Source organism: Aulonocara sp. 'chitande type north' Nkhata Bay, linkage group LG23 (assembly GCF_057382095.1).
Source record: "Aulonocara sp. 'chitande type north' Nkhata Bay isolate Kocher_YH1m ecotype deep benthic linkage group LG23, A_spYH_male_GT1.1, whole genome shotgun sequence".
NCBI classification, from domain to species: Eukaryota; Metazoa; Chordata; class Actinopteri; order Cichliformes; family Cichlidae; genus Aulonocara; species Aulonocara sp. 'chitande type north' Nkhata Bay.
In genome coordinates this window covers 34,158,654-34,179,712 of record NC_141365.1, presented here as the reverse complement: position 1 = coordinate 34,179,712, position 21,059 = coordinate 34,158,654, and the positions used below count along the sequence as shown (strand labels likewise).

Sequence of the window (21,059 nt, the reverse complement as noted above, 5' to 3'; positions counted from 1 at the left end):
ATCAGATCAGGAGATCAGGAGCAAGGTTTAACTTACAGTCATGAAAAAGAAAGTTTTCAGAGGACTGCACGTAGTCATGAGACAAACTAGGCATACCCGTACTGCTTCCACAGGAATTAAGAGGGTAACCCTAATACTTGGCTAATCGAATGTTTTTGATTAATTGACATCAGCAGGTTTGAGCACCTCTATAAAAGTTTTGTCAGTTTGCTGGTCTGGAGCATTGAGGTGTGTTAACATAATGGAAATCCCAGTGAATTCATTCCAATGTCAGACCAAGAACTACATGGGCATGCTGAGGCCTGTAGAGTCTGAGTCCATCAATGTTTAATGTCATGATACCATGAAGTGTTATCAGGAGGAAGCCTCTAAGAACATGACAGCACAGCTTAGGTTTTCCACTTTGCATCTGAACAAATCACAAGACTTCTGAAACAATGTTCTTTGGATGGATGAAACTAAAGTTTGGCTATAATGCACAACACCAAATAAGGAGGAAACCAAACACAGCATATCAGCACAAACACCTGATATAGTGTCCATTGGGGGAATTCGATTCGAATTTTTTTCAACCACAATTTTTTCAAATCCACCTTGGATTTAATCATTTTTAAGTAAAGGAAATTAAAATATGTTGGTTAAAAAGCCTCTGAAAAAAATGAACATCTTAATGTCTTGCGTCATTTATGTAAACTTAGTCAACTTAGCAAACATTATCCCTCTTGGTCAGGTACCAGAACCAGTGGGCTGGGCACTGATGCCAGTTGCACCCATTGGAGAGCTATTTGGATGGCTGTTTGCTTTGGAGCTGCAGAATAGCCAAGCGGGATTCAAACTGACAGGTAAACATGTTTGCACAGTTTTTTGCCTTGTACGTCCTGACTCTTGACATTCTGGAGAGACATGAGGGAACTCCTTAATAGCAAGGACATCGTGTGTCTGTTTCTTTGCATGTGTGTGTTTCTGGTCTCCCAGCCAGATGTAGTGTCTCCAGGGATGTGATGTGATATCAGTCTTCCCCCTCCCCTCACTAATGGGAAACAGCTGTGTGGTTGTGTTAGTGTGTAACTATTGTAGACACTGCACTTTTTCTGAAATGTAGCTTCTGCATGTTTGTTATATATAAACCAGTAAATAAAAGATTGATGATTATTTGTGTTACAAGGTGCTGAGTTCAGTCGTCACGCAGAGGTTGTATTTTACCCTGGGAACCAGCGCTTGTCAATTATTCAGACGGCCCGTGGCCTCGATGACCACAACCACCTAACCGTGGGTACTGTAATCAGCGGCAGTGTGCCCTTCCTTCCTCCTGGTGCTGAAGTTACCATGGAGCCCTTCAAAGAGACTTACCAGTACTACCCCTCAGGTAAAGTCAAGGATTGAACAGCATACATCATTCGATTGCCCTTTTTGTTGCTTAAAGTGACTCCATCTCTCTTTCTACAGTTGCAACCTCCACCTCTATTAGAGAGTATTCAGTGGTTACAGCAGACCGAGGGTCCGAGTCCTTCTCTTTCCAGCTGAAACAGAATATCACCTACCGTGACTGCCCACACAACAACCAAGCTGCCACCCCAGAGACTTTGCAGATCCTTATGGAGAGGGTGTTTGTCATGTTCGTGAAGGAGGAGCGGATCCTGAGATACGCCATCACCAACAAAATCAGCCCAGTTAGAGGTGAGACAAACTATGTTTACAGAGATCACACTTTAATAGCAATTCACAGGTGGTCCAGTTACTGTATATACTACATATTTACTCATATAATGTGTGAGTTTTAACATGGTAGTGTTTTCTTAAATCGACCATAGCAAGTAGTGCCTTGACCTGAAGTAAAGTGAACATTTGCGACTTGTCAAGCCTCTGACCACACGTAATGCAAAGTTCTTATAAAATCAAGTCAACAAATTTAGACACATAAACAGCAAACAACAACACAACAGTTTAAATCAACAAATCTTATGGTTCTAATGGCTAAATGGATTTCAGACCATCCCTGTCATGTGTATTTTATGATCTACCAGTTGTGTCTGTTTGCGTATGGCATTCCATATGGACAGTTTCTGGTGAGGGGTTTTCACCCACCGCAAACATCTTCCTGTGCAGTCTTCCAAAACCCCAACTGCACGTTGCTGGATGCAGATCAAGCTGTCTGTTGTCGAATGCTAACTGGTTGACAAGTGGGCCGTAACAGCAAAGGGAGCCGCAACAGAGTTCGCCAGAGGAAAGAGAGAAGCACACAAAACTCCATCAAAGATAATAATAAAAAATACAAAATGAAAACCACAGATAGTGACTGCAGTGGACACGTCCCATCATTTTTAACACTTGCTTTCACTTCAGCTCTTTGTATGTTATAACTTGGATGGACCAACAACACAAGCCAGACTAGTCCCGAGAATGGTTGTACCACATATTTTGTAACTTCAGTCTTTCAGCTTCAGTCAACGCCTACAGTGTTGGAAACATGACTTCTCTTCCAGAGCCTTTAACTATTCAGCTATTAATTATTGCAGGGTTGCCACAGAAACCTCAGCCAAACCAATGGCACAGAGTTGGATAGAGCACAGGTTTAAGAACACATGCTGTGGATTTACAGATTGAAACCATAGAAAATGTTGTCATAATGTCTCCATTTTCACTTCAGTGTCTACCATGGTGCAGACACACCAGACCCTTTTAAGGATAATTTGAACCACAGTTTACGTCACAGCTGTCACAGCTGTCTTTAAGGATTTTAACGAATTCAGCTGCAGATGAATCCAGACATGTGTTAACACAGTTAACGAAAAGAGCTGGTCAAGGAGTGAAAACTGTAGATAGGCCAACAGAATTTAATGAGAACTTAGCATGAGTGGGGGAAAAAATCTCAGAGTGTTGAAAAAAAAGATTTGCCTTACTGTTTAAAAGCACCTTCTGTTTCCAGAGCACAAGCCAAAACCACCAAACCAGAACTGGTTCTGTGGAATTTGCCCCCAAGTTTGTGTTCTGCCTTATCGTCTGCAACCTAGGAATAAAAAAGTAATGTGCTTGGAATACTACTTAGTAATTATTATAATTATTAAAGTATTATTGGTACAACTGACTATGTTTACAACTTTTATGGACAGAATTTTTTAGGAGCCATGAAGAGGCAGAGGATATGAGTTTTAGTAAACTCACTTTCACACTGGATCCACTTGTGTGAAGTGGCTGACAATTAGCAGCTCAGAGTCTGAGTCTCTGGTTCTCAGCTGAGAAACTGTGGATGGCCTCTCCAGGATGGGAAAGAGGGTATTTAAAAGTACCTCTCTTCTGTGGAACCAGCTCCCACTTTGGAATTGGGAGATAGACGACCTTTATTCTAGATTTAAGATTAGGCTCAAAACTTTCCCTTTTGATGAAGCTTATAGTAAGGATTGGATGACAGGTGACACTGAACCCTCCCTTGGTACGTCCCAATAGACTTAGGCTGCTGGGGGTTTCCCATGGTGCACTGAGCATTTCTTCTTCTTCTTCACCTTAATCTAATGATCAAGGAACTGACCTCACAGCCCATTGTTCCTTCAGTGGGCTGGTTTCAGTCATTATGCAAATGTGCTGTTTATAAGATTGGGGAAACCTGCAGTCAGCTGAGACTGAAGAAGTCACTTGGATGGGTGACGAAACGTTTCTCCCACTGAAAACGCTACCTCCAGATGAACAGAATCAACCTTTTGGAACACAGCATCGTATTTCATCATTAGTTACTGTTAATCTCTGGCTGACTTCCACATTGTCTCTTTGGTTCAGTCTTCCTTTCTTACCCCTCCCCAACCAGTCACAACAGATGGCTGTACCTCCATGAGCCTGGCTGTGCTGGAGTTTTCTTCAATTCATTTTAATTAGATTTTATTCGTAATGTCAAATCACAACAACAGTTGCCTTAAGGGGCTTTATATTGTAAGATAAAGACCCCAAAAATTTAGAGAGGAAACCTCCAACAATAAGATAACCCCCTATTAGCTAAGGCTTTGGAGAAAGTGGGAAGAAAAACTTCCTTTTAACAGGAAGAAACCTCTGGCAGAACCAGAAATTTAGGGAGGGGCAGACGTTGCTACCACCGGTTGGGGGTGAGGGGAGGAAGACAAATCAAAGACATCTGCTTTCTGTTAAAAGAGAGTGGGGTTATCTGATTGTTGGGGTTTTCTCTGTAGTATTTTAGGGTCTTTACCTTAGAATACAAAGCCTCTTGAGGCAACTGTTTTTGTGATTTGGTTCTATATAAATTGAATTGAATTGAATTGAATTGAATTGAATTGAATTGAATTGAAATGAATTGAATGATCTCCCTGTGTTTGCGTGGGTTCCCTCCCACCGTCCAAAGACATGCAGCTTGTGGGGATAGGTTAATTGGATAATCCAAATTGCCACTAGGTGTGAATGTGAGTGTGAATGGTTGTCTGTCCCTATGTGTTAGCCCTGCGACAGACTGGCGACCTGTCCAGGGTGTACCCCGCCTTTCGCCCTATGACAGCTGGGATAGGCTCCAGCGCCCCCCGCGACCCTGAAAAGGATAAGCGGAAGCGAATGGATGGATGGAATGGACATTAATATAGTTTTACTAATAGAAGGTGTAGCATTCTCATGTGATGCGACAAGCCAATGATCACTCTGGATGTTAGTCCGCTGTAAAACTTTAATGCGTACCCCAGCGTTAAAACACAATGCCAGTACCGGAAAAACAAAACTCCTGCCACCATGCTATTGGACCACAGTTACGGCAGGTCTCATAAACAAATATTGCTTGGCAATCATTTAATGATTCAATAATCAATGATCTACAGAAGGTAAACCTGAAATTAGCTGCTAGCTACTTTTCGCTGCGTTGGTCACAGAATAGTAACTGTAGGCAGTTAGGTCCAGTGATATCCAAGGTATGGGTTGGATTTGAATGTGTTTGGGGAGTGTGTGTGGTTGACAGGCATATTTGATGTTATCTTTTCTATTTACAGTTTTATCGTTGTTAAAGCTTTACTGCACCCAAGTGAATGGTAAATCAAGCACTTTGAGAATCACAGAGGTCTTTGTGGCTTGCTAAGCCAAAGAAAAGATCCTTTTAGATGAATTATGTTACATTAGATGAAAAGTTTTTCAACAATTTTTCCCGCGTTGTTTTTAATTTTTATGTCCATTACCTTCATCTGCTCTCCTTAAAATAATGGAAGAAAAAATGTTCATAGATATATAAATACAGGACAGAACATGTGTTGTGTTCTTTTTCTGTCAACATGCAGCAGTTGTGCTGTCTTTACCCACTTTGTCTGCTGAAAAGCAGATAGTGACAGTTGGATACGTGACCTTGTAAGATGACGGGAAAAAGAAGTCTGAAAAAGAATTTGAGACAGACACCACCACCTTGTTTTTGGATTCAGACCAGGAATCTGTCATTGAGACGTCAGCACGCTGATTAAAAACGTTATGATGACATATCTCACACATGCACATGCTCACACACAATGATCCACCCAGACCACAGCTGGAAGAGCTTTTGGGGATAAGGGATTTTGTAAACATGGGTTAAGTATGAGCCTGTCACACAGAGGGCATACATATGTGCTGTGGAGTGGGGGGTGTCTTGAATGGGGGTTGCCAGGTAGAATAGCTGACTAGTGATGTCATGAGAATTGTGGAAGAAAAGACGCTGAACTGACAGGTAAACCTGTCATACGCTTTATTAAACTGCAAATTAACTAGTTGTGGTATAGTTTATTGAGGGCCCCCTATTTTCAATGATTTAATTGAATCTAATGTAGCCACCTGTTATTTAAAGTATTGGAGTAAATAGTTTTGAAGTAAATATTTGAAATTATTCATCCATCTGGAGCCTATCCCAGCTGTCTTAGGGTGAGAGGCAGGGTACATCCTGGACAGGTCACCAGTCTGTCTCAGGGCTAACAGATAGACAAAGACAACCATTCGCACTCACATTCACACCCATAGGCAATTTAGTGTTTTCCTATCCCCACTAACTGCATGTCTTTGGACTGTGGAAGGAAGCCGGAGCAACCGGGGAGAACCCACGCAACATGGGGAGAACATGTAAACTCCGCACAGAAAGACCCCACCGTGCCACGGTGCCGCTAAAATGATTCATCCATCCATTCGCTTCCGCTTATCCTTTTCAGGGTCGCGCGGGGCGCTGAAACCTATCTCAGCTGTCATGGGGCGAGAGGCGGGGTACACCCTGGACAGGTCGCCAGTCTGTCGCAGGGCTAACATACAGAGACAGACAATCATTTGCACTCACACTCACTCCCGCATTCACACCTGTGGCCAATTTAGCATTTTAGACCTAAAGTGATTCATATTTATCTTACTTATCTGGATTTTGCTTTGAACAAACATCTCGTCATTTTAAAGAGTCTGAGTCTGTTAATGAGACTCGGGCCCCTGTTGTACATTCCCCGTAGTGCAAAAGCCAAAGCTGCATATTTTAAAAGAACTACATGTTAATTGCCCCCATGTTTTAAGCACCATGCCTGCAGTTAGTTTTTTATTTGCAGCCTCACTTTAGCTAACTGTTGACACCACTATGGATTCATTTGGGTAGTTTTCTCCTTAGCTGTGCCGGGTTTTTTTTTTTTTTAGCCCGATAAACCACTTAAATCCAGCTTTCAGTGCGTTCAGATGATTTAGTGTCGCTGGACTTTAAGTGTCCAGTGCATAAACCCAGTTTGTTTGTGTCTACGTGTTTATGCGTGTGTGGAGGAGATTTTTGAAAAGCAACAGGTGGGAAACTGCACTCACCACTTTGATGATGATGATGATGATGATGATGTGTGTGTGTGTGTGTGCGTGCGTGCTTCTCCCATTCTCTCTCTCTTTAATTATCCCTCAGCCTTTTCTACAGTCCATGTGTATCTCACCCTCTCATCTCCCCTTTTTTACCGCCACATTCAGACTTTGCAGGGTCTCTCTCTCTCTCTCTCTCTCTCTCTCTCTCTCTCTCTCTGATAATGAGCCAAAATTGCTCTCTGGCCTCAGGAGATGAAAACAAGCTGCGTGTGTGTATGTTTGTTTTTGTTTATGTGCAAGTGTGTTGTTGTTTATGGCATATGATGAAGCTGACAGTAAAGCAAAAGTCCAGCATGAAACACTCTAAGATTATTAAAAACAGATATTATAACAGATGTGTTCATGTGCATAACTGAGAATATTTTACATCCCAGCCAACTGGAGCCGACTAACTATAGATGTCCTTGAAATAAAAGCGAAACCATGCAGACACTGAAGGTTTGTGTTTGAGCCGAATCTAAATTCCATATTTGGGCCAATATTTAAATTGTGTGGGTAGAAGGAATATTTAAAGAATGCCTGAGCAGTGTGGGGTATTTTACATTAGATAATATTTTTACATGACACGAGACCAAAGTTATCGATCAAAGATGCTGAGACTTGTTTTAACAACACTATAATATTGCTTAATGTTAAAGTTATAATAATACAAAAAAATAAGAGTTGGAGCATTCTTATAACAGGATCATTGCTGTATCCTGCTGTACAGAGCAAATTTGAACTTTAAGCATATTTATTCATCTTTAACATTTCTATTTTTTCCCCCATGGTTTTCTTTGCTCTTTTGTTTATATTTCTGATTTTCTCAAAATTCGTCTGAGGTTTGTTTTTGAAATTGTGTGTCTGAGCCACGCAGCAGTATGAAGAAACCCTGAACTCACATCCGCTCACTCATCCCTCTGTCCATGTGTCTACCCCCCCATATGCGTCTAAGCTTGTCCATATGTTGAACATAGAGAACATGAAGGGAGTTGCTTCCTAAGAGGAGTCCGTCCTGTGGGAGTTTGTCTGGAGTGATTTTACATGTGTGTTTGGTTAACTTGCCCTGTAATCATTGCCCTAATCACTGAAGTTTCACTAAATAATCCAGACCTCAGTTGATCTGAGTTCAGGATATTTGGTGTGTAGCAGATTTTGTGTGGTTGTCTGGTTGAATTTTCTCACACCAGCTTTAACAATGTTGCTCTTTTATGTCTAATGCAGTTTATTTTCAGATTCTAATGTCTGTTAATGTTATTGTCTGCTTCTTTAAATTCTTTCTTTTTTAACATTTGTTGAAGGTGCCACTTTTAATGTGCTTTGAAAGACTAGAAAATGAAAATGAAATCAAATGGACATTACTGACAGTACACAAGCAATTTTTTCTAATAGAGTAGCTTTGCATGAGTTCCATCAGGTTACCTGAAACAAGCCATTTTACCTGCTTTTGGCTCTTTAGGCCATCTTTCATCTGATTGGCTGCTACTCCTAAACAGAAGGTTTTACCAGCAAGTGGGTGGGGCTTCTGTAACCATAGCCAAAACAATTTGACTGAGATGACTATAACAGGGATATGGTCTCTCTTTGTCATCATACAGAGCCAGTGTAAGACAAAATAACGTCTGAAATAGAAGAAATATTGAATTATTTTTAAGGCTGACCTCAAATGAAACTTTGAACATGAAAAATCCACCATGGCAGAAGTATATATATTATATTAAATAAGGAAATTATATTAGACACTGGTTACAGGGAGTTATATGAAAGTTAGCATATAAAAAGTACTTAAGCTTACTTATTTGTGTAAATGGGAAGTCCTCTTCACACACTAAGGTTAATTATTCCACAGGATTCCTTGCAAGAGCCAATTCTATTTACATTATACATGCTATCCTTAGCCAGTATTATTAGAAGGAATAGCATACATTTTCTCTGCTATGCAGATGATACCCAGCTTATCTATCCATGTAACCAGATGACAAATACCAACTAGTTAGACTGTAGGTATGAATAAAAGACATAAAGATCTGGATGACCTGTTTCTAAATTCAGACAAAACTGAGTTATTGTACTTGACCCTAAAAATCATAGACACCTGGTGTCCAAACGGATCCTCTCTCTCCAGCAGCACTGTTAGGAATCTTAGAGTAATTTTTCACTGTCACTCTCGGTCACTGTTAAGTTGCATCCACTGTGATTAAAAACACAATCCTTTCTTTTTCTTCCCTCATGAAATGGAAGCTCCAGGCCCTGAGCTGCACAACCCTTGCTATGCCGGGACCCACGACTGTGACACCACAGCCCAGTGCATCCCGTTAGAGGACCTGGCTTTCCAGTGCCAGTGTGCTACTGGTTATACAGGAGATGGGCACAACTGTTACGGTATCTATCTGTGTCTGTGTCGGTCCTTCTGTGAACAAGCACGTAGAGTGAATTCTTCTGTGGATATACTGTGCAGCAATGAGATGGTTTATGTACATTTCAGAGTGCTTCCTCTGCCTTTGTTTAGTCTAGCGTTTTCTGTCGCATACAAAATGTCGAAGTCCAAGACAGTGTTTCTGTGTTTTATCAACATCTGTCCAGCCAGTGTAGAGGGGTCAAGTACAGGTTGGTTGAGCAGAATCGTCTGTAATCACTCTTTTCTTTTCTTTTCTTTTCTTTTCTTTTCTTTTCCTTTCTTTTCTTTTCTTTTCTTTTCTTTTCTTTTCTTTTCTTTTCTTTTCTTCATCCTTCCTCTCCATTCGTCTCTTCAAGGTTAATTTTCAAGTTAAAAGGGCCTTCAGGACTTCAAGCTGGTGTGTGGTCTGTCATTAGCCCAGCAGCAGGTCTTTTTCGCTGCTGACAGCAAAGAAAGCCCCAGGCTCATCCTAAATTCTCATGGATGGGCCTCAGTGCGCCTTTCTGCTCAGATGATCTCCATGTTGTATTACACAATGCATTTTACATTCATGTGAGGAAAAAAAATGTGCACAAGACTCGCCACCATTTCTCAGTTTAGCAGCAATAACTTGAAGTAATTGTTTTCTTTACGACTTATCATTATTTCACGTTGTTGTGGAGGAGTTTTGGCTCATTATTCTTTGCAGTGTCACTTCAGGTCATTGAAGTTTGCAGGCATTCGTTCATGCACAGTTCTCTTAATGTCCCTCCACACATATTAATCGGGTAAAGATCTGGACTTCGAATGGTTTGATGCAACACCTTGATTCTTTTCTTTTTCAGCATTTCTGTTTTAGATTTGTTGGCACGCTTGAGATCCTTATCCTTTTGCATAGCCAATGTATGTCCAAGCTTCAGCTGTAAGACAGATGGCCTGACATTTGTCTAGAATACTTTGGTATGCAGAGAAGATCCTGGTCGACTTAATGGCTACAAAGTCCCCAGGTCCTGCAAATTAACCCTGAATCATCACTCCTCCACCAACCTTTAATATTTAACATGCTAACTGAGGTCTGTAGAGTCTGAGTTGTAGCTCGTCAGTTGTACTGACCTTAGACATTTGCTTCTTGGAAGATTGTGGCATCGTGTTAGCACACACCTGGATGTGTCAGAACAGCAAACTGCCAAAACCCCTGCTTTTCTAGAGGTGCTCAAACTTGGTGATGATCGCTTAATCAAGGGAAGCACCTGCCTGTTATTTACCCTCTTAATTCTTTAGAAGCTGTTAAGGGTGTACTACTAGACTGCACAGAGTCCTATGAAACCTTGATTTTTCTTTTTATACAGTAAAAGCACCAGTAATGAGCCCTAATTACAGCTTTTACATGTGTTGACAAGGAATTCCTGATTTACAGACTTGTAAATTTAAAGAAAAGCTAATTTCTTTGTCTCCCTCTCTGCAGACATAGATGAGTGCGCTGAGGGTTTGGGCACATGTGGGGATAATTCTGAGTGTGTGAACCTGCCTGGGAGTCACCGCTGTCACTGCCAGAGGGGCTACGAATTTGGCTACGATGGGCGTACCTGTGTTGGTGAGTTTGGAAATTCCTTCAAGAAATGCACAAAACATCTGTATAAAATGTGAGAGGAAATTTTTTTGCAAAGTCAGTAGATCTCATCAGTTATTACGGGTCGCTCTGAGGGAAACATGAATGACTTGACATCAATCAATGGAACTGTATCCAATAATTTCATTAGAAGCCAAAAATGTTGTGCTTCTTTTCTATGTTCTTTTACTTCTCGTCCACCTCTTTTGCTATCTCTTGCATGAATTCTTCGTCTTTTGTCTCCCAGATTGTTTACGTTAAGGGCTGATATCAACTTCCTTGCGACACTTGCAGCCTGCACATTCTGAACTGCCTCCTATCAGTTTAATCACATCATCAGCAACAAGTGTGAACATTTTCAGTTGTTCTGCATAAGAACTGACATGTGTTGCATCATCTATCATCAGTTTATTGTTGGAAAACCCTTTCTTATGAGCTCTTATTTTGAAAATTTTCACTATTTGTCAGCTGGCTAGCCAGGTGACTGGTGTTGTGGCGCTCGGTGTTATTCAGTTGCTTCTCTAGAGAGGATCCAGTCCCTCGGTTGATGATGATGATGACGGTGGTGGAGGGCTGATGATTAGCTTCAGCAAACAGACAGTTAATTTCAACTAAACCGAATGTTTAGCATTTCAGAAATCCCACTTAAGAATATCCCCTGTGTGCAAAGAAATCAACTGAAAGCCATAACACCGTGTCAGTTTGATCAATCTCTGCTTAGAAATGTGCTGGTTTCTGCTGACTTTTTAAGCTGTGGCATCCTGTCTGCTTTCACATACCGTACCTTTGATGCAAATGCAAATTTTAACCAAATATGTGCACACATATTTTTTGTGGCAAACACATCATTCTTCCATTCTGCCTTTGTTGCATTTTATCCATTGTCAGCTGGACTAACTGTCCCCCTGAGAAGTATTCTCGGAGCATTTTGTCCTCCAAGTTCCAAAATGAGTTGAATATTTGGAAAAGGTTCACTTGTTTGTCCAAGCAGAGCTACAACATTTCTTCATCCACAGCTGCAAAAAGCTAGAAAACACAGGCAGAGGGGAGGATAGATGAGAAATGTGAGAACAGAACTAATGTGAGAACGACAGGGTGAGATTAAACAGGGCGGGTGGGGGTTAAGGGAAAGACAAATGGAGCAATGGCACAATGTGTTTGTTGCTTTGGAATGTGTGGAGGAGCAAGGTCCTGGCTGTGTGTGTGTTTGTGTGTCTGTCTGTGAATGTGTGCGCGCATACATGTCCTCCTTTCACGTAAAAGTGTGAACTTTTGATGAACTTTCTTTGAGCCCCCCCAAAAAAATAAAAAATAAAACTAAGTATAATACTTTACATTTAGATAATCACACTACTGATAAATCACCACTGAAATAAATAACATCTATTAAGCAGCCAGGTAGTATTTTTTGTGTGAGTGTTTAGTTGTATTGGTAGTGCAGTTTCCAGTCCAGTTGTGGTTTTTGACTCCTTTCTCTCCTTCTGTTTTTTTCTTTTTTTCAGATATAGATGAGTGCAGCTCTTCTCCATGTCACATCAATGCCAGATGTATTAATGGACTGGGATCTTTCCAGTGTCAGTGTCAGCTGGGGTTTTTTGGGAATGGTTTCTACTGCTCTCAGCAGGAAGGTCAGTAGCACTCCATGGATATTGTATTCTGGGCTAAATCTAGTCAACCAGTGCCTTTGCAAAAGATGCCTTTGGTTTAAAGGCAAAGACTCCAATTCAGTCTGATTTTAACCATGAAGGGGTTGTGTCGAGGGCTAATATATGTCCCTGCTGACAAGGGGTTTTGATATGGTTCATAGCTTTACACTAGAAGCTCTTTGTGCCTTAACCCCAGAGGGGCTTTGTGATTTCAGGTGGAATTGAACTGTTCACCCTTGACTTTCCAAACAGGTGTCTTTGCCAGTCAGAAACTTCTGATGTTGACAGACTGTCTCTTGCAACTCATGAATTTATGCTTTTTTCTGGTTTGTGTGTTGTTTTTCCTAAATTTTCTGTCTTTGTGTTTTTTTCTCATTCAGATCGACCGGAGCGTCTTAAAACTCGCTGTGAGCACCACAGAGACAGCGTAAAGACCACCAGTGCTGATGGATATCCTATAACTGGAGTCTACAAACCACAGTGTGATGCAGAAGGACAGTATCTACCTCAGCAGGTGAAACTCCAATTAGTACAGTTTGGCTTTGGGCTTTCATCTAAAACTTAATTTTGTTCTTCTAAATAATGTGTTTCTCATCTTTATTTCAGTGCCATGGCTCCACTGGTTATTGTTGGTGTGTGGACAGTAGAGGAGAGGAGAGAGCAGGAACCAGGACTCCACCTGGTGCAGCACCTGTAGACTGTGACAGACCAGGTGAGACTCTTATTCTAGTGTCCTGTACTTCATTCAGATTAGTTTTATTACCCCTCAGCCCTAAAAAGTTGTGGGGTATTGTTGTCACCCTGCAATAACTCGAGAATAAGGCGACATGGGATTTTCAGATTGGTACCACAGGTGTATCTAATAAAAATCTCAGATGAGTTCAAATCTCAGTGACCTTGACCTAAAGGTCAGAGGTCAAGTTTTCTAAAACTCTTATTTGTGAACAAGGATTTTGACATTGATGCATGCAGGTGCAGCTACTATGAAGCTGAGGGGTAGTACTGGCGGCCACCAGTATTTTACAGGTTTATTTGGAGTTGACACAGGAAGGTTTAGATGTGCTTTGTTTCTCTTTCAGATCAACCAGAGCATGTTAAAACTCACTGTGAGCACCACAGAGACAGCGTAAAGACCACCAGTGCTGATGGATATCCTATAGTTGGAGCCTATGTACCACAGTGTGATGCAGAAGGACAGTATCTATCTCAGCAGGTGAAACTGTGACTTTTTATTTATTTATTTAGTGAATAACTACAGTTTCTTCTGCCACTGTTCCTCCCTTCTTTCATGTCTGAAAACTCTTCACTGTTTATCAAATAAAGTTCAAAATGCCCCAAAATGGAATGTATTTCTCATCTTTATTTCAGTGCCATGGCTCCACTGGCTATTGTTGGTGTGTGGACAGTAGAGGAGAGGAGAGAGCAGGAACCAGGACTCCACCTGGTGCAGCACCTGTAGACTGTGACAGACCAGGTGAGACTTCTTCATTCAGATTGTTTTACGCAGGTTGATTTCATGTTGACACAGCACAGCTTATATGTGATTATTTTTATTTTTGCCTTCAGGTCTACCGGAGCGTGCTAAAACTCACTGTGAGCACCACAGAGACAGCGTAAAGACCACCAGTGCTGATGGATATCCCATAACTGGAGTCTACAAACCACAGTGTGATGCAGAAGGACAGTATCTACCTCAGCAGGTGAAACTCTGACTTTTTATTTATTTATTTAGTGAATAACTACAGTTTCTTCTTTGGCTTTTATCAGTGATTTCTTTTTGTTCTTCTTAAGACCCTTTTTATTGGTGTTAGTTTAGCTCACGTGGTTGAGCAGGCAACTTTATGCTGAAAAGCTCAACACAGCAGTCTATGTTCGACTCTCACTCAGGGAGCTTTGCTGCGTGGTTTCCACCACTGTTCCTCCCTTCTTTCATGTCTGAAAACTCTTCACTGTTTATCAAATAAAGGTCAGAATTCCCCAAAATGGAATGTATTTCTCATCTTTATTTCAGTGCCATGGCTCCACTGGTTATTGTTGGTGTGTGGACAGTAGAGGAGAGGAGAGAGCAGGAACCAGGACTCCACCTGGTGCAGCACCTGTAGACTGTGACAGACCAGGTGAGACTGTTCCCCCCCAAAGATTTATGTAATCAGTTCCATTTATTTGGTTTTCTGTCTGTCTGTTTGTTAGCAATCTAGCGTTCCGAACCAGAGACATCATTATCCTTATGGGAGATTTTAATGTGAACCCAAGATTGGGTTTGACAACACAGGATATGAACAAATCATAGGGATACATGGGCTGGGAGTGATGAATGATAATGGGCAGAGATTAGTTGATTTGTGTGCATTCAACAACCTGGTCATCGGAGGTAGCATTTTTCCGCACAAGTGGATCCACAAAAGAACCTGGGTATCACTGGACAGTGTGACAGAGAACCAGACTGACCACATCAGCATTAGCAAGAAGTTTAGAAGTTTTCTCCAGGGTGTTAGGGTGAGAAGAGGAGCAGATGTGGCATCTGACCACCATCTTGTAGTAGCCAACATGCAGCTGAAGTTAAAGAAGAACTGGACAAAAACAACACGGCGTAGAGCGAAGAATGATGTCAGTCGAGTAAAGATAAAGGGAGGAGTTCGGTTCAAGAGCAAGATCAAGGTGCTTAATTAGCTGCACCAGGGAGAGGAGAAAAGCAGCATACAGGCCAATTGGCAGACCATAAAGAAGACACTGAGAACAATCAGTGAAGAAGTGGTCGGAATAAAGAAATAGCATCATAAAGAATGGATCACAGCTGAGACCTTGGGCAAGATAGAAGAGAGAAAACACAAGAAGGTGGCAGTAAACTGTGTGATTCTTACTCTGAATCTGAATAAGTACGCGGGACCACTGTGTGCGGTAAGACCATCTCTTTTACTTCCTGTATTACCATCTACCGGCATGCATTGCCAGTGCGTAACACGTAATTACACAATCAAACAGTGAACACATACTGCCCATACAACAAATGTACCAGAGACAATTATGAATACACCACATCTCCCCTTTTAAACAAAAACAGAATATTCCTTTTCTCAGGACAGAACTTCTCTTTTTCAAAGCCATACAAGAACATCTGGCAAACAATCTGCATTACATTTTTAACCTTTTGTTTTTGTTTTCTTGTTCTTTTCTTTTCTTAACAACTCTTTTTAGCTTTATTTTACTGTGCTCTACAAAACCCTTATAACACAGTTACATAACAACAACCTTTTTTTTTTTTCTTACAGATCTAACTTTTTAGGTTTAACTATTGGCCTCCCTGACTTGGTTCTGACCACATCAGTGTTAACAGGTGTAGCAGGGATCACACTGGGTGTTTGAGGCTTCTGCAACACAGGCACATTAGCAGGTTCATGCACAGGTGAACTTAAAGGAATCAAATGCACACGATTACGCCTCACAGTCCCTTGTGGTAACTCCACTGTGTATGATCGGGGTGTAGAGTGATTTTGGATAACAGTGCCTGTAGTTTTGACATCAGTCACCCAAACTTGCTCTCCTGGGGACAGGCTGCATAAAGGTTTTGCGCGGTGGCGCCTGTTGAAGTTTGCCATGTCCATCATCCTCTTCTCCCTTTCCTTTCGAGCGAGCAGTGCGTTGTCCGGCAGTGTGGGCTCCAGCTGCGATGGAAGCATCGGCAGTGTGGTTCGCAGACGTCTGCCCATTAAAAGCTCTGCAGGGCTGTATCCGGACTGCAGTGGTGTAGCTCTATAGGCAAGAAGAGCTAGATAAGGATCAGCTGCTTTTTTCAGAAGATTTTTTTACAGTCTGCACAGCACGTTCTGCTTCTCCATTACTTTGCGGAAACTTGGGACTGCTTGTGATGTGTTTGAAGCCGTATGCTGCTGCAAAGTCTGTAAAGATTTGACCTGAATACTGTGGTCCATTATCAGACATGAGGACCTCTGGGATGCCGTGACGGGCAAAGAAAGATTTCAGGTGAGTAATGACATCGTTTGATTTTGTCCTGTTTAACAAAGCAATCTCAACAAATCTAGAGTGATAGTCAACAGTGAGAAGGTAAGTTTTCCCTCCCAGCTCGAAAAGATCTGTGCCCACTCTCTGCCATGGGCGGGCAGGGTATTCTGTTGGCATGAGTGGCTCACTGTTATTGTGTCTTTCTTGAATACACGTTTTGCACTTGAGCACCATCTCAGAGATTTGTTGACTCAGCCCGGGCCACCACACTGTTTGGCGTGCACGAGCTTTACATTTTACAACACCTTGATGTCCTTCGTGTAGTTTTTCCAGCACCTCGTTTCTCATTGCTGAAGGAATGACAAGCCGTGTGTCTTTTAACAAAAGGCCGTCTTCAACAGTGAGCGTGGCTCGGTCAGGCCAGTAATTTCGCAGTAAAGGCTCTTGTTTTGCATGTTCTGGCCAGCCTTCGGTGCACATGTCCATGACGCGAGCACACACACTGTCGCTTTTCAGTTGTTCCTTCAGTGTTTGCATATATGATGAACTGACAGGCATGTTTGCTACAATACTGTCGACATATATGTCTGTGCTTTCCATTAGCTCTTTGTCTGACAGGTTCATTGGTTTTTTCAGAGGTGAGCGGGACAAAGTATCTGCTGTCCAGAGCGATTTCCCTGGGGCGTACTGCACAGTGTACGAGTAACGCATGAGTCTCATTCTGAATCGCTGGATCCTGGGTGGCAAGAGATCCAGAGCTTGTCCTCCCAGTAAGGAAACGAGAGGTTTGTGGTCCGTTTCAAGACAAAAATGTTTACCAATCAGGAAATCACGAAAACGCTCACACGCCCATGTAGATGCCAGTGCCTCTTTTTCCACTTGTGCGTATCGTTGTTCTGTAGGAGAAAGGGACCTCGATGCATACGCCACTGGTCGCCATCCTTCTTCCCACAGCTGCAAAAGAACACCTCCGAGACCATAGGATGAAGCATCTGCTGATACTTTAATGTCTCTGTTGGGGTCATACATTGCGAGCACTGGGGGTGAGGTCAGGGCATCTCGTAATGTTTTGAAAGCTCTCACTTGGTCAGTTCCCCAATACCATGCGTTCTTTTTGGAAAGAAGATCTCGCAGGGCTTTGTCTTTTTCAGCTAAATGGGGGATGAACTTGCCCACTTGATTCACCATGCCCAGAAAACTGCGCAACTCTGACACATTAGTTGGCTCTGTCATTTCTGTAATTGCCTCCGTTTTCTTCGGGTCAGGACTGATTCCTGTATCCGCTATGATGTGACCCAAGAAAGCAACCTTGCTCTGGGAGAGCTCGCATTTTTCAACATTCAGCGTTATGCCTGCTTTTTCCAGTCTTTGCAGTGTAGCATGGAGACGGGAATCGTGCTCCTGATGGTTACGTCCCCACACCAACACATCGTCAATGTGACACACCACTCCTTCGAGACCCTCGATGACCTCCGCCATCATGCGCTGAAAGTGTTCGGGCGCTGAGTTGATCCCAAACGGTAGGCGGTTAAAGTGGAACCGCCCAAAGGGTGTGATGAAGGTGGTGAGTTTGGCAGACTCATCGGACAGGGGAATCTGCCAGAAGCCCATGTTGGCATCCAGTTTGCTAAACACTTTGGCTCCTGCGAGCATTCCGAGACTTTGTTCAACCGATGGCAGCACATATTTTTCCCTGCACACATACTCATTTAGTCCGGTAAAGTCTATGCAAAGTCTTAGCCTAGGGCTGTTTTTCTTTGGAACAACAACCATGCCGGCACACCAATCCGTTGGTTCCTCAACTCGGGTAATAACACCAAGCTCTTCCATTCGTTGGAGTTCCTCTTTTACCCTTCTCATCAGAGGCAGAGGAAGCCTTCGCGGAGTTTTGAGTGAGTACGGCACAGCATTCGGTTTGAGTTTAATGTGATAGGCCCGCTGCACTTTCCCTAGACCATTGCAAAGTTTAGGGTAAGTAGTCTTCAGAGTGTCCATTGAAACCGCGTCAACTCGCACCAGCAGGCCAAGAGCTGTAATGGCGGGCAGGCCTAGCAGTGGAGTGCTCAGGTTTCTTACAACATAGACCTTCTCTGTTGTCTGTTTCGCTCCGTAGTTGAGCTGTAGCTTTGTAAAACCTGCAACGTCCAGTGGTGTTTTTCCAGGGCCTAACAAAGGTTTTTCTGGCTGCTGGAGAACTGGTCTGTGTTCGTTAGCAAAAATCTTTGATAAGTCCGAGTCAGCTATTACAGTCACATCTGCTCCAGTATCCAGTTTGAAAGTGATTTTTGCATCTTTCACTTGTATGTTGGCTGTCCACGCCTGGCCGTCACTGGAAACTGAGCCTAGGAAGAAACCTTGCTCCTCTTCCTCCTCAATACTTTGCACTGTCTTGCTTTGTCTGCAGACTCGCTGGTAGTGACCTTTTTTTCCACATAAATGACATTTTGCATCATTTGCTGGGCACTCAGGTTTCTGATGTGGAGAGCCTCCGCACTTGTAGCATTTGTTACTTTGTCTCTTGCTATATTGCTGTTGTGTTTTGACAGTTTTATTTTTGAACATGTTGAACTTTGTTTTGTCGTGCTTTTGTATCACTCTGTCAACTGTTTTCGCATTTACATGCATTACATTTGTTTCACTTCTCAAAGCTGACTGTTGCTTTTTGATTTCTTCTGACTGCCTGGCCATATTTATAGCTTTATCCAAGTCCAAGTCTTTTTCCATCTGCATGCGCTCAGACAGCCTCGTGTCGGCCAAGCCCACTACTATTCTGTCTCTTATCAGCTCATCGTGGAGCGGTCCATAGTTACAGTGCTCTGCTAATGCATGCAAGGCAGTCACGAATGCATCAACAGTCTCATTCGGCTCTTGTTTGCGCATATTAAAACGTGCGCGCTCATAAACAACATTTTTCCTGACAATGAAAAAGTTGTGGAAGCTATCTCTCACTTTAGCATAGTCCCGTTGGTCTACATCACTTAACTTTAGTCCTCTCAGGACGTCATCCGCTTCGTTTCCCATACAATATATGAGAGTGTTCACTTGATTTTCCTCCGAGCTCGCAGACAGATTACTTGCCTGACGGAATCTCTCGAAGCGACGGACCCATCTTGTCCATTCGTGTGGTTTGGAAAAATCAAAGGGCTCTGGTGGTTGGATGCTAAACGTAGCGCTGGGAGTGCTAGCCGCGGTGCTAACTCCTGCCCTCGGACGATCGTCTACGTCGTCATTCGGCATTTTGTTTCCACCTTCCCCTTCTCCTCACACTCGGCAGATGTATGGAGTCTTACGAGTCACACAGCACTTCTGACACCATGTGTGATTCTTACTCTGAATCTGAATAAGTATGCGGGACCACTGTGTGCGGTAAGACCATCTCTTTTACTTCCTGTATTACCATCTACCGGCATGCATTGCCAGTGCGTAACACGTAATTACACAATCAAACAGTGAACACATACTGCCCATACAACAAATGTACCAGAGACAATTATGAATACACCACATAAACAACAGCAGGACTAGGGCAGACAAAGCCAAGGCCCAAGCAGAATAGGCAGAAGCCCACAGAGCAGTGACAAAGAGCATTAGGAAAGACAAGAATGTCTATATAGATGGAATGGGAGCTGAAGCAGAACAGGCAGCATACAATGGTAACATGAAACACCTTTACGCAATAATCAAGAAATTGTCTGGGAAGTACAGCAAGCCAGAACGACCCATCAAGGACAAAGAGGGAAAGGCCATCACAGAACTAGTGCAACAGATGAAAAGATGGTCTGAACACTTTGAGGAGCTCCAAGAAAAGACCAGCATATTGGCAGCCACATCAGCACAGGTTGAACTCAACAATCAACAAGGAGAAGACCAAAATCCTTAGGATCAACTCCAATAGTAACAACCCAGTCATCCTTAGTGGAAGTCCCCTGAGGAAATACACTCTTTTACTTAACTAGGTGGAACCGATGCAGATGTCAAGACAAGGATTGGAAAAGCAAGAGCCGCCTTCATCCAGCTCAAAAACATTTGGGCATCCAGAGAGATGACCCTGACTACCAAGATCCGACTGTTCAACTCCAACGTGAAGTCAGTACTGCTGTAAGGGGCTGAAACCTGGAAGACAAATAAAACCTCAAATAGAAAAATCCAGACATTCCTCAACAGCTGTCTCAGAAGGATTCTCCACATTCGCTGGCCAGACACAATCAGTAACATCAAACTACGGGAAATAACCTGTCAACTCGCTGCTAAGGAAGAAATCAGGCAGAGAAGATGGTGCCGAGTAGAGCAGGGCGATATGGCCAAAAATATTTATCACGATATATACTTGAAAATTTGCGATAATGATATAACTGACGATATAATTGATGCGAGACAAAAATACAAAATACAATTCCACAACTTTACTAGCGCAAAAAACCCATCCATTTATTTTCACTTAAACAAGCAGCTGTTTTTTATGTGAATTAAAGCTATATAAAAGTTTAACAGTGCAAATGCAAATTCCTTGCTGAAAGTTTAACCAAAGGGCATTTCGAGTAGAAATGGGCGGACATATCCTGAGCATAACCATGTATAATGTCCACTAAAGGTAATGTGGTGTCCTCGGATCACAAATGGTCCCTAGGTGAATGGCAAACAAGCATATGGGAATCCCGAGGACACCACAAAG

General features: G+C 42.5%; 1 protein-coding gene across 1 annotated transcript in view; it reads left to right on the top strand.

The window, feature by feature from the left end:
• nid2a (nidogen 2a (osteonidogen)) overlaps positions 1-21,059 on the top strand; it is a 66,461-nt gene that overhangs the window by 25,232 nt on the left and 20,170 nt on the right. Inside the window, exons 12-23 of the mRNA XM_086283936.1 lie at positions 731-842; positions 1,166-1,366; positions 1,447-1,677; positions 9,037-9,177; positions 10,638-10,766; positions 12,284-12,409; positions 12,808-12,941; positions 13,034-13,139; positions 13,507-13,640; positions 13,796-13,901; positions 13,994-14,127; positions 14,439-14,544. Coding sequence (XP_086140062.1) covers positions 731-842; positions 1,166-1,366; positions 1,447-1,677; positions 9,037-9,177; positions 10,638-10,766; positions 12,284-12,409; positions 12,808-12,941; positions 13,034-13,139; positions 13,507-13,640; positions 13,796-13,901; positions 13,994-14,127; positions 14,439-14,544 — 1,660 coding nt within the window. The remainder of the gene's footprint in view (positions 1-730; positions 843-1,165; positions 1,367-1,446; positions 1,678-9,036; positions 9,178-10,637; positions 10,767-12,283; positions 12,410-12,807; positions 12,942-13,033; positions 13,140-13,506; positions 13,641-13,795; positions 13,902-13,993; positions 14,128-14,438; positions 14,545-21,059) is intronic.